Source organism: Xenia sp. Carnegie-2017, unplaced genomic scaffold (assembly GCF_021976095.1).
Source record: "Xenia sp. Carnegie-2017 unplaced genomic scaffold, XeniaSp_v1 HiC_scaffold_22, whole genome shotgun sequence".
In the NCBI taxonomy this organism is placed as follows: Eukaryota; Metazoa; Cnidaria; class Anthozoa; order Malacalcyonacea; family Xeniidae; genus Xenia; species Xenia sp. Carnegie-2017.
This window is the reverse complement of record NW_025813485.1, coordinates 6,878,815-6,891,907: the sequence shown is the minus strand read 5'-3', so window position 1 is coordinate 6,891,907 and position 13,093 is coordinate 6,878,815. Positions and strand designations below refer to the sequence as shown.

Sequence of the window (13,093 nt, the reverse complement as noted above, 5' to 3'; positions counted from 1 at the left end):
GCAGTTATTGATTGTTTGCTTACAATTTTAGTGGAGTAGCATTTTGAGTGAACAAATGAACAAATGTCCTTAGTATTGGCTTTAACTTACATCTGTGAAGACTTTTGTAACAGAATTGCTACATGCAAAATTTGAAACATTAAAGTATGCATATTTTTATATGCAAAGTTGTTTACGTATACACTTAAGTGTTGTTTTTACTTTCTGTATAATGTTTTTATGTCAATAAGGCAATTTTAGAGTGATGGAGAGTCTAGGTTATACAGGTTGATCAGATTTTGGGAATATATACGGCTAACATCTACATACTTTGATGTTGCTCACATTTTCACAGGAAATGTAAGTCATATATTCATGAATTTGGATGGTCTGGAGCTAGCAGATGCCATGGAGTTTATTGATGCAACTCAAGATACGCTTGATGAAGTGTGGAAACAGGATGAACATAAACCATATTTAGAAGTGAGAATGCAACATCTCCTTGAATCAATTGCAGGTATACATACGGTAATTTTAATTCATGCCCAGGTTCCAAGCAGCTGTCTCGGACAGGTTGAGGATCAAAGTTACTCCCCTTTTCTTGCCTAGGATCAATAAAACTTTCTCTCATTGGAAATTGTAACAAGTCACTCAAAATATGATTGTGCTTTTAATTGAAAACAGTGGCACACTGCAAATTACTTTAACATCTTCCAAACTCTTGCCCCAGTTACTACCAAAGGATGCCAGAAAAGGGGGGCTGTTGGAGGGGGGGGAGCTGAAGTAGCCCCCACTTTTTGTAACAGCAAAACAAAAAAGATATTTAGACTGAGCTGAAGTTGATATTTTGAACTGTTTTTTAAGACATTATAGTAGAATTGAAGACTTAGCTCCCACACTTCATACGCATGTTGCTCCGCCGTCTCTGCTACCTACTTTATTAATGGCGGGAGCTCGAAATTCCTACTCCATTTGTCTCTATATTTTATGTGTCAATACCAATTCTAGGATCTCTCGCGTTACGTTCAAAGAAAACTGAGTACATTAGATATTTGGCACGGCGCATTCGTCGTAACTCGTGATCAACTTCGAAAAGGAATTGCGCTCTGTGAACAATGGGTCAATGTATGTGAAACTCTGACGTCACAATTTTGGAAACGATTTCCATTACATCCTTGGGAGGGTCAAATGTATACACCTCCGCTTACTGCGCAACTCGCTGCGAGGCTTGATGAGGTAATGTGTTGGAATGCATGGTTTAAAATAATTGCGGTACACTACTGAGATTTTGGATTTGTAGATATATTTTGTGTGTCAATGTTGCTCGTAGTTATGAAAAGAAAGAGAAAGAGTCCAAGAGCTTTTCTCTTTCGCGATAAAAAATAATACCGCTTTTAAATTATTTTTCATCATCGAAAAAAGTTTCAGTTTCTAAAATTTGACATGAAACCCCGTTCCATAAGCAAACCTCGCATCTCCTCGTATACAGGGATGTCGTCCATCCCTGGACATAAGCAAATGTCGTCCATTTCATCGATGATTTATGTATCATGCGTTTGATATTTGTTATCAAAATTTTACTATTGTTGAGTTTTTTAGAAATTTTGCCACACAGTAATCTAATTGTGACGTTCTGTAGTCGTTTGATTGACAGTCTTAGTGACAGTAATGTTTAAGAACAAATATGTAACCTTCCTCTCGCAGTTTGCTTATGCGAATAGGGAACATAAATAAGATGAAAAGCCATTAAGCCTGGTTCACTTTAGTAAAATAGGCACGAGTAAAATATTGCTCTAGAGGCTTGTAAAGACAAAGACATTGGGATCTTCTTTAAATCCTTTTTTTGTTCTTCTTTTGTTCTTCTCCTTGCTTATGCTTGAATTTTTTCCTTATGCTTGCGCTTATGTCGATGCTTGTGTCACATGCTTCGTTGATTATCTTTATTTTATCTTTTGTCTACGCTTCTTCTTGTCCTTATTTCACTCGTGTGAACCAGGCTTTAATTTCTACCATGTCCTTTTGGACCACCGTGTCTATTTTCAACATTTTTTAATTTTCAAGGTTGTAACACTGAGAACAGTTCATGAGCAGCTAACTCCTTTACTCACGATGTCAGAATGCCAGCAGTATAAAACATCGGATGCCTTTTCACCATTCTTTGGTCTTAATCCACTTCATTATAATTCCTATACGGAGCCTTTATGGCGCGCAGCTGTTGCGCAGTACGAGAAAGCCATGATGCCCGCAGAGCAAAAGATCGCTAGGAAATTACGTGATCAATTTCAAAAAGTTTCGGCTAACCCTCATCAGGTTCGACCACTATAATATACTTATGATTTTTCAAGTAGTAACGTGTCTCTTTCATTGTCTTTTAGCGATCTGGGGCTGGTTGCACGAAGCCTGCATAATATTATCCATTGGATAGTAAATTTTCAAATTTGTAAAGAAAGGTGTTTATTTTTTCCTTACGACAGAGTAATTTTGCAATCGTAGAAGCAAAACTTTATTTCATCGATTGCTCAGTTGAAATCGTGTATTTTTTCCTATTAAGGAATGTTGTAAGCGTTCAAAAAAATTTGCAATAAGTTAGGAAAAAATTTGCAATAACTTCGCGCAACCGGCCACTGAAATAGTATTAAAATATAATGGCATATCAAGCGGTTTTAGTCTTGCCTTAAGATAACCGATATTTTTTACGGTTGGATAATGTGCAATTTTTTCATCATAGTTTAATATCTAAAGTTCTTCTTTTTCTTGAAAATCGGCTTCCTTTTGAAATGACACGCGTTTGCATAATTCAGTAGTAATTGATCCCCAAGGAGGTGTAATCGTAATTGAACTGAGTTTGTTTGGGGGATTTTCAGTGTGCAGTAGCTGCAATACTTATGTAGCTACTACTGAATTCAGCAATAATTGATCCCAAAGGAGGCGTAATCGTATTGGAACTGAGTTTGTTTGGGGGATTTTCAGTGTGCAATACTTATTTAGCTACTACTGAATTCAGCAATAATTGATCCCAAAGGAGGCGTAATCGTAATGGAACTGAGTTTGTTTGGGGGATTTTCAGTGTGCAGTAGTTGCAATACTTATGTAGCTACTACTGAATTCAGCAATAATTGATCCCAAAGGAGGCGTAATCGTAATGGCTGAGTTTGTTTGGGGGATTTTCAGTGTGCAGTAGTTGCAATACTTATGTAGCTACTACTGAATTCAATTGCGTTTACGGCTGTGTGGGGACAATTACTGCTAAATCATACAAATTCTAATTCGGTTTTATTTCAAAGATGAGCTTTTTTTTCATACGGCTGTGTCTTATGAGATTTGCGGAACCGTTTCACGCTAAATTTTCTTCCAGCTAATAGAAAGGATTCTGTCATAAAATAAACGATACTCCTCGCTCGACAATTTTTAGCAATGATTTGAAGATTGCTCCTTCTACTGGTTGCGCTAAGATTTATCGTCAAATGTTGTTCCCAGTTGACATTTGTTGAATGCTTTGTGTTGTTTTTAAAAATTCAATGTAATTGCTTATGTAGCTGTTGCGAGAATTTCAGCGTTACAAAGAACTAGTAAAAAGAAACAGTGTTAAGAATGAGCTTGCTCCTGAGAGGTTAGTCAATCAATATTTACGTTAGCTGTTCTATCGAACAAACTAAAAATCAAACAACAGCGATGTCAGCATCAATAATGTTTTTGCAGCGAACTTCTAACAAATATTAATATTTAAATGTTAACTATTCCAAACAACATCGTCACCATTGAGCAAAAAAACCACATCAGAAATCATTTTTTAACCAACAAATAGGTGGCTTGCATGTTACGTCACGGCCGCCATTTTGGTGGTTCAAAACAAAAGAATATTTTATTGATGCTATTTGTGGTCACTGGCCGTCGTGGACAAGCCACATTGTTTGATAATTATATAGAGGCTGGTTTCAATCAAAAAAAAAGGAGTTTTACTTCATAGGATTTTTGCCATGTTGAATTGAATGTATATAGTAACATCTGCATTATTCACTCGAGAAAAAGATTACGAAGACAAAGACAGTGGAATTTTATTTTAATAATGCCACATTCGCTATTCAGAAATATTATGCTAATGATAAGTTGACTAAGCTTATTGCAAGTATTGTTTTTAGTGAAACACCTAAATCATGTTTTTCATATTTCAACTTAATAAGCAGTTACGTTGGAGGACAGGGAGTGGACGGTAGGCAGACGTTGGAGGACAGGGAGTGGAAGGTAGGCAGACGTTGGAGGACAGGAAGTGAAAGGTAGGCATACGTTGGAGGACAGGGAGTAAAAGGTAGGCAGACGTTGGAAGAAAGGGAGTGGAAGATAGTCAGACGTTAGAGGACAGGGAGCCGAAGGTAGGCAGACGTTGGAGGACAGGGAGTGCAAGGTAGACAGACGTTGGAGGACAGGGAGTCGAAGGTAGGCAGACGTTGTTTTATATGATATGCTTATTAAGTTAAGAAATGAAAAACATGATTTAGGTGTTTCACTAAGAACATTACTCGCAATAAGCTTAGTCAACTTATTACTGACACGGAATTTTATTTTGTTCTTCTTTCTGCTTATGTTTTTGTCTTTTCGTTAAGCTTTTGCTTATGTTGGATGCTTAGGTTGCTTGATTGATTGTCTTTGCTTAATAATTTCTCTTCATTTGTCCTTATTTCACTTGTGTCACAGTGGACGCTTTCCATTTGATCGAAAATCTGTTCCTTTGTCACGTTTTGCGTTTTTTGTTTCAAGTCCTTACCAAGTCCACCCTCCACATTAAGTAAAATAATGGGTCCTTGATGGCACTCTTGAATAAGATATAAATACGAAAGCACATATCTTAAGTACAAAGAAATTGTTCAGCAATAAAATCCATCTACACACTTTAAATTGCTCCGCAAGATATTTAAGATAGTTTGCTACCCAAAATCACATAATTATCGTTAGAATGAACGTTTTACAAAGCTGCTAAAATTTATCGCCATTTACATGAACTAACTATTCCACAAGCCTGCCTTCGTTGGATTGTTTCATTTTATCATCAAATGTTCCTATAATTGCACCTGGTTTGTGCAAAATGAAAGCGCCCAGTATAGGAATATACAGTAGGGCCACTCTACTGAATTTTTGTACCGTGCATATCTCATTGCGCACGTGATTACCATAGTGACAGCAAGTAAACTGTATTTCCTGACTTGAGGTAGAGCTGAGATGTCTAACCGCAGTCAGTAACCTAATTAAATATGTAGCAGCAAGTTGCGCAGCGAAGTGGAGCTACTGTTTATTGCTTATACTGTGCTCGTGCGAAGCTTGCTTAAACTAGGAAAAACCTTTTTCAAGCTCATTCCACTTGGCGGCTATGAAATAACGTGCTTAAATAACTTCTCCTTTTTTCATGTTTGCTGCTATATCTTCCTTTCATTAGAGAAACTTTGCTCGGTCAGTTGACAGTACATATCAAGAGCATACAAGAAGACTTCTCAACAAAGAGCGGAGAATATGGCGGAAGTAATGTTGCAGTACCCAAAGGAAAGAATCTTCCACATATTGTCAACAGTATTGTGTGGGTCAGTCATCTGCAGGCTAAGGTAAAGTTGGAGCTTATATTGGATTAACGTTAGAAGCCAGTATCTAACGCGTAGCAAAAATACAAATTCATTTACTTAACTTATCCATCTCAGGTGTCTGACACCCTCAAGACAGCAGAATCGCTTCTCGGCGATTTAACTGGATTTCAATCTTTCAAGAAACAAGCTGCTGATTTGCATGAAGAGCTTAAACTTTACCAAAGTGAGCAATTTGAGTCATGGTCAAGTGAAATGCAGGATGCAATTGGTAGACCACACGATTCTTTGAGGTACTTTGTGCTCCAAATGGAGTTTACTTTCGTGCAGTAAAGGAAGGGGGCGAGTGTTATTATAGGTTTAACCATTTGTCAACATGTATCGTTATGTGTAACCATAGGAAAATAAATATGAAATTTTTGTGAACTAATTTTTTAATGAGAAGGATATTTGCTATTTTCACTAGTTTGCAAACTAATGGTCGGTTGATGGAATTGAGTCACTCTGATGGTAAACTTAAAGTTCATTACAGCGAGCGTCTGGTCACCTTAATACGCGAGGTTCGCCAGCTTGCAGCACTTGGCTTTACAATACCGAAAAAAATACAATCTACTGCTGATGTTGCGAATAAATTTTATAGACATGGCGTTGTTTTAAAACAGGTGAGGATATTCATCAAAGATTTCCATTTTATTTGTTGCTTTGTCAACATAAACACAACACATCATTTTTGATGGTTTGAAGTATACTACCTTGTATACTTGTGTACTATCTAGTGTTTTTGTATACAACCTCCTATACTTGTGCACTACCTAGTGTTCTTGTATAGTGCCTCGTATACTTGTGCACTATCTCGTGTTTTTGTGTACTACATTGTATACTTGTGTACTACCTCGTGTTTTTGTATACTACCTCGTATACTTGTGTACTACCTAGTGTTCTTGTATACTACCTCGTATTCTTGTGAATTACCTCGTGTTTTTGTATACTACCTCGTATATTTGTGTACTATCTCGTACACTTGTGTACTACCTTGTGTTCTTGTATACTACCTCATATACTTGTGTACTACCTCGTGTTCTTGTATACTACCTCATATACTTGTGTACTACCTCGTGTTTTTGTATACTACCTCGTATATTTGTGTTCTATCTCGTACACTTGTGTACTACCTTGTGCTCTTGTACACTACCTCATATACTTGTGTACTACCTCGTGTTTTTGTATAGTGCCTCGTATACTTGTGCACTACCTCGTGTTTTTGTATACTAATTCGCATATTTGTGTACTATCTCGTATACTTGTGTACTACCTCGTGTTCTTGTATACTACCTCATATACTTGTGCACTACCTCGTGTTTTTGTATAGTGCCTCGTATACTTGTGCTCTACCTCGTGTTTTTGTGTACTACATTGTGTACTTGTGTACTACCTCGTTTTCTTCTATGTGAAAGTTTTGATTATATGCAAACAATGTATTAATTAGAATAAATCAGTGACATTTACACAAACGCGACATGACAGCTTTGTGTTAATTCACCAATATTTTACATGTTGATCAATAATTTTTGCACAGGTTGCACATTTTTACAACACGATTGACCAGCAGATGATTCCAAGTCAACAAGCGATGATGTTGGATTCAGCTCTTGCGTTCGAGAAGCTCGTTAAGAATCCAAAATCAAATTCTCGAAACAGTAATGACAAGACCCAGGTGACGTGGGACAATCCTACCGAATTAGAGAACTATATCAACAAATTACAGAAGGCTGCTGATCGCTTGACAACTGAAAATCGACGACTCAGGAAATGTCACCATATAATTGGAGAAAAGGTATTTTTCATTGTCCGGCAGTTCAAAGTTAGCGTAAAGATAGCAGGACGATTACATATTTTTGTTGCAACTTTTAAATGTTTTAAATAAAGAAACAATTATGATTGTTTTTTGTAGCAAGATATTTAGAAAATAGTTTTTGCCATAATAAACTGCATTCATTGTCTTTTAGGTCAACTACATAGATATTTTCTCAATTTTGTCCCATCGCCTGTAGGTGGACAATTGCTTTTTGCTTTAAGTAAATATATCTAGCATGAGATCGCCAAAATCATGTAGTTGCTCCGTCATGTAATTGGCAACCTCATCATTTTGTGTCATGTCTACACAGGTCATTCAATTGATGAGTGTGGACTTACTTCGACAGCAGTCAAGGTGGAAAGAAGGCCTGTTGGAGATCAGGCAGATAATTGCAAATCTTGTTCAACAAGTAAGTGTCAGCTTTATGTACGTATAAAACAAGGATACCCAGCCGATTGGTTGGTCTTTTTTGCAGGAATGCCCAATATTGTCTCTTCACGTGAAAATATTGAAAATCTTACGAATGTGATATTTTTACACAATTTAAGGGCTTTAAATCCGATAACATGAAGCCATGGAAAATGCATTGGGATCGTCAGTTATACAAAGCTTTAGAACATCAGTACGAGTTGGGTCTCGTTGCACTTAATCAAAATCTTCCTGAATTGAAGATTGAACTCATATTCAAGTAAGAAATTGTCCTTTGCTTTTTCTTCACGTCTTGTGTTCATCGGTTGAATGTCCGTTACTTCATGTCCGTCTTCTATTCTTTGTTTAAGAAATAAGAGATGTTTACTGTGTTTGCACAGGCTTTTGCAAACCGAGGAAAACTTTAGGAGAACTAGTTTGCATAAGCTAGTGCAAACACGAAAAACATCTTTTATTTCTTTTATAAAATAACAATAATGCGAAAAAGACAAACATTTTAATTTTTCCTCTAAAATGTATTCATGATCGATTTGCAAATTCTCTTTGACTGATTGATTGTTTAGATAGAGTTGATTGGTTGAGCTCAGATGTGTTTTGCACTGGCTAATGCAAACTCAGCTGTAGACTAATCAGCGCACGCGTTTCATTGTGTTTATTCTGATGATAGTTAACCATTGCATTTGCTTTGCTAACTAAACATTGCACCATTCTCACAATAGTAGTGTAAATAGCACACGACATCATTGTCATAAACAAGTTGCAAGAGGTCATTATTGTATACATGGACACCCTTGCGGCCACGAAATTGTATCTATATATATGCACACATCAGGGGGATTTTCACTTATGAGAGGTTTAAAGTGGTATGAGCGTATTAGCAAGGACCTAAAAGTATCGTCCGCGTACATAATGTGCCTGAAAGTAAAGGTTTGACTGTATGTTTGAAGCGATTGTTAGATGACTGCATTTGCATTACATATCTAATCGCAGATAACAGAAACTTTTGTAAACAGGTCCGACTCGTCATATTTCTTTGTGATTGGTGTTAAGATCAGTCGCCAAATGGACAAGAAAGGGATGAATTTTTTATTAAGCTGACCATTTGGTCATAAAATTTTTATACAATGTAAGCAACTAGCTACGGCAAATGACATATTTTTTAAATTCATACCTCAGCTTGAGAAAATATAGTATTTGATTATTTGGTACGCATGCTTCCATTAAAGCTCCTTTATTCTCTGAATTGTTGTCGTGTGAAAATCTTTTTTATGCTGCAATACCAAATCAAACCAGCTCCCTATCCTTCTACAAGTTTGAAAATTTTGGATTTCAGGAAACAGAAATTACAATTTCGACCACCCTTCGAAGAAGTCCGTGCGAAGTACTACCGGGAAATGAAAAAATTCATATCCATTCCGTTGCATTTTCGCGGTGTAAGCGACGACACGAGCATATATCCTCCTCTCATTGAACGCCATGCTTCAGCATTTTCCACTGTCTACGCCAAGGCCGAGGAGCTTTTTCGACGCCTTGCCAGCATTTTGGACGATTTCCAAGATTGGATTGTGCTTGGGGTGGTTGACATCGATTCAATGATAGAAGAACATCTCGTCAAGACAAGCGATTGGGAGAAAAATTTTAAAGCTCTCAAAGCTAAGGGAAAAGAAGCAGAAAAAATCCCAGGGTAAGTTCAACTTCTTTATCGGAGCAATGCAGAGACTTGTGATGGAAATATATTGTAGTCATTGTTGACGGTTGTGGTGTTATCGTTTCAATGGGATACTTTGTTTAATTTTTTGTATAACTTTACAAAATGTTTCTTAATTTGGAAAGCTCAATTGGGAATAATTAAGGTTTGTAGAGCAATCAATCTCCTTACAACCATGAGAGAATTATTATTTTTGTCATGAAAGTGTATACGTACATGCAGCTCCTTTTAGAAGAAAGTTTATTTAAAACTGTGGAATGAACAACTCGTCGAGTCACTTGATAAAAACAGATTTAAAGGTACTGGGCACTTGAAATTCGCATGCGCATTGCACTCCAAAACTTTAAAAACCTAATGACAGAAATAAAGTTTGAAAAACAACTTGGTGGCTTACGACATTTCTTGTAGTTTAGCAAATGCAATTAATTTTTTTACAAAGGTCCGGTTAACAAATATTATTTGTTTTCAATGACGTTTGAAGAACGGTAATCACGTTTCTTTTTCAAAAACAAACTTCAAAGCAATGGATTTTTGACAAGGATTGCAAATGTCGTAAAAGTGATGGAAGTGGAGGGGAAAAAATTCTATTGAACGTTTGTGTATCAACCAGAGTTTGTGACACATTGAGAGTCAAATACCCGTTGCAAGGAGTCGATCGACTTATATACTCGCATGGAAAATCGAAAGTGTATGAAAGGGTTACTAAAAATGGGGCATTTGGTTTTACGTGGGATATTTCCTTTCTGCAAGTACGTCTTTCTGTTGATGCATCTGTATCTAATTATATAGTTTTGTCTTCATAGCAGTATAAATTCACCATTTCTCCCTTCAGAATGTGTATTAAACTAAACGTCCATCATTTTCGACATCGTGTTAGGTCCATTAAAGTCGACTGCATAACGGTGTCCACTGCTTCAGTAAAATCGACAATCGACGATCTCATCCAGCAGTTGTTTGATGCATTGCTAAATTCTCTGCGGCGTAGTACTATCACTCACATACAGACCATTGACATGTTTGTCACGGATGGCATGGAAGCCTTATCCAGCAGACCGCAAACTGTAGAAGAAATTGGTTTGGCAAATTCTAAACACCAGGAACTAAGTGGTAAAATTCCAGAGGTAAGTTTGTATGGCAAATTTTGCAACTCTATGACATCAACAAAGTATTTGTACAATTCAACTGATTTAACAACATATCAGCAGGGTTGTCAATAGAAGCCTGTCACTGGCGATACATCGCCGTCTACTTCGGCACCAATCGCCGGCTAAAATGTTGTTTGCTCTATGATGAGGAGATACACTTGCGCAACTGTGTTAGTAAGGCTTGTCACTTCTATGAAACTTAATTCGATGCTATTTCAGAGTGAAAATCACGAACACAGGATAAATCTCAATCGATGACATGAAAATTCATGTGGCAGAGTTAAATTCACTGAAATTACGTCCAAACGCTCATCAGTAAAACAGAGACTTTGTCGTGGTGACTTCGTTGTTTCAATTTAGAGATGACGTAGACTTTTGGTAGTACTATAAATATCGCATGATGCTAAGCTCTCATTTAGCACACGCTGACACCTGATGAGTGGTCTGCCGAAATGCATAGTGTCTTTCATCTTTAAAAACAGTTATTTTAGAATTATTGGTTTAGTGTTCTGGTGTAAACAGTTCTTTTAAGAACTATTTCGTTAGTATTTGACCATTCACCATAGTGTTTGCTCTTTTTAAGACAATTTTTAAATTTTTCACCAGGCAAACTGTTACACATGCGGCGACATATAGAGTAAGATAACTAGCTGTCGACAATTGTTATTCATTGTCATCAATGGTAACTTTTTGTGCTCATTTTCTAATTGTTAAGAAAGCACATTTTTGGATGTTGATTTGTTTCAATAAATATTTTTCCTGCCGATTTCATATTAATTATATCATTAAACTTTTAAACACTAAAGTATTACCAAGACCAAGACAAAAGTTTTTATTCACCAACACCAACAAGCTAACACCTTCACGGCACTTCTAATAGTAGCGAATCTGTGTACTATCTACAAATCAATGCTGTCGACTTTTTTTATAAAAATACCGTTAAAGTGGAATGCCAAGTTTTTTTGAGTTTTTGTGAGGACGCCCTCCAACATATTTGTGCGATATTTAGCCCTTACCGTCTACTTTCGTCCTACAACCACCTATTTAGCCCTTACCGTCTACTTTCGTCATACAACCATCTATTTAGCCCTTACCGTCTACTTTCGTCCTACAACCACCTATTCTCAGTGGCGGCGGAAGATGCTTTGCATTGTGGGCTGAATAACAAAAAATGTCTTGGTAGTGGCGTGGCATTTTGACCATTGTAGTTCTAGTTGTCGAATTCACAAATAGTATCATTTTTTTGCTTTTCTTGCTTCGGTCCCAGACTAGTGAAAAAGCTATTTATTTTAGACTGCGCCATATTGCCATTGCTTTATGCCCCTGCCTATTCTAAAACTTATTGACAACCCTGATATCATATGTTTGCTTGGTGTAGTGGTGACTGAATTACTGACATTTAAACCCAAATACCTTACATTTGTTGACAGAAGAGTGTTCGTCTTTTAATATCAATTATGATGTATTTTTTATTGACATGATTATGATGTTATGATTAGTATTTTTATTACAGTTATTTGAAAAAATGTTTTTATTTCTGTTCTAAATGCAAGATCCAACAGCTGTTTGAAAAGGTCGAATCCAAAAACAAGTTACTGCGTTCGACAGCTGGAGAGGGAATTGATCAAATCAGTCCATTGAAAGGAAGATGGGACAAACTTGAGTTGATGATGGAAAGCCACGAGTTGATGGTAAAAGAGCAGGTATGGATCAATAAAGAATTACCTAGAATTTTAACCTACTTAATGCCTGACTCCGCCGACATTCTGTAGTTACGAGTGGGCAAGCTTTGAGTAAACTGTGCTTCTTCTATCTTGATATTTAGTTGTAGAGGTTTGGTGTGGTTTTTAAACTTTCTTTTAACTTATTTTTCACCGACAATCTCGCTTTTTCACACTATTCGTGATGGCGTCCTTACTTCACCTTGACACTGTAGTTAAGTATTTAGGGATTGGGTTGTAAATCATGGCGAAAAAATATCGAGTTTAAGGCAAAATAAATTCTTGCTGGTCAATTCTACGTTCAAATTATTTTTGTATAACAACGTTGGTTATGAATTGAAGTGGTTATAAATATTGGCTATGAATATCCAAAATATAAAATCTTACCAAGTGAATGGTTTTTGAGATATTTCAAGACAAAACAGGCTACATTGTTCGAAGTTTTTTTGAGGCTTGTACTCAACGACTTTTTCTAACATAACTGTTTAACAGACTCTAGTTTTATCAACCTTCAGTGAAAATGCAGAGTATTTTTGGAAACAACCCATTTTATGTTAATTTAATGAAGATAACAATATCTAGGTATACATAGGTAGCAAATGATGTACGCGTCATAGACCGATCGCTTTTTAAACAACGCATTTTATGTTAATTTAATCACGATAACAATATCTAGGTATACACAGCTA

General features: G+C 36.5%; 1 protein-coding gene across 1 annotated transcript in view; it reads left to right on the top strand.

The window, feature by feature from the left end:
- Positions 1-491: 491 nt before the first annotated feature.
- Positions 492-13,093, top strand: part of LOC124445678 (cytoplasmic dynein 2 heavy chain 1-like) — an 85,494-nt gene continuing 72,892 nt past the window's right edge. The window contains exons 1-13 of the mRNA XM_046996428.1: positions 492-496; positions 988-1,215; positions 2,041-2,289; positions 3,516-3,589; positions 5,408-5,570; positions 5,664-5,839; positions 6,013-6,208; positions 7,123-7,380; positions 7,712-7,810; positions 7,950-8,089; positions 9,164-9,514; positions 10,416-10,659; positions 12,237-12,386. Coding sequence (XP_046852384.1) covers positions 1,168-1,215; positions 2,041-2,289; positions 3,516-3,589; positions 5,408-5,570; positions 5,664-5,839; positions 6,013-6,208; positions 7,123-7,380; positions 7,712-7,810; positions 7,950-8,089; positions 9,164-9,514; positions 10,416-10,659; positions 12,237-12,386 — 2,148 coding nt within the window. The 5' untranslated portion in view covers positions 492-496; positions 988-1,167. The remainder of the gene's footprint in view (positions 497-987; positions 1,216-2,040; positions 2,290-3,515; positions 3,590-5,407; positions 5,571-5,663; positions 5,840-6,012; positions 6,209-7,122; positions 7,381-7,711; positions 7,811-7,949; positions 8,090-9,163; positions 9,515-10,415; positions 10,660-12,236; positions 12,387-13,093) is intronic.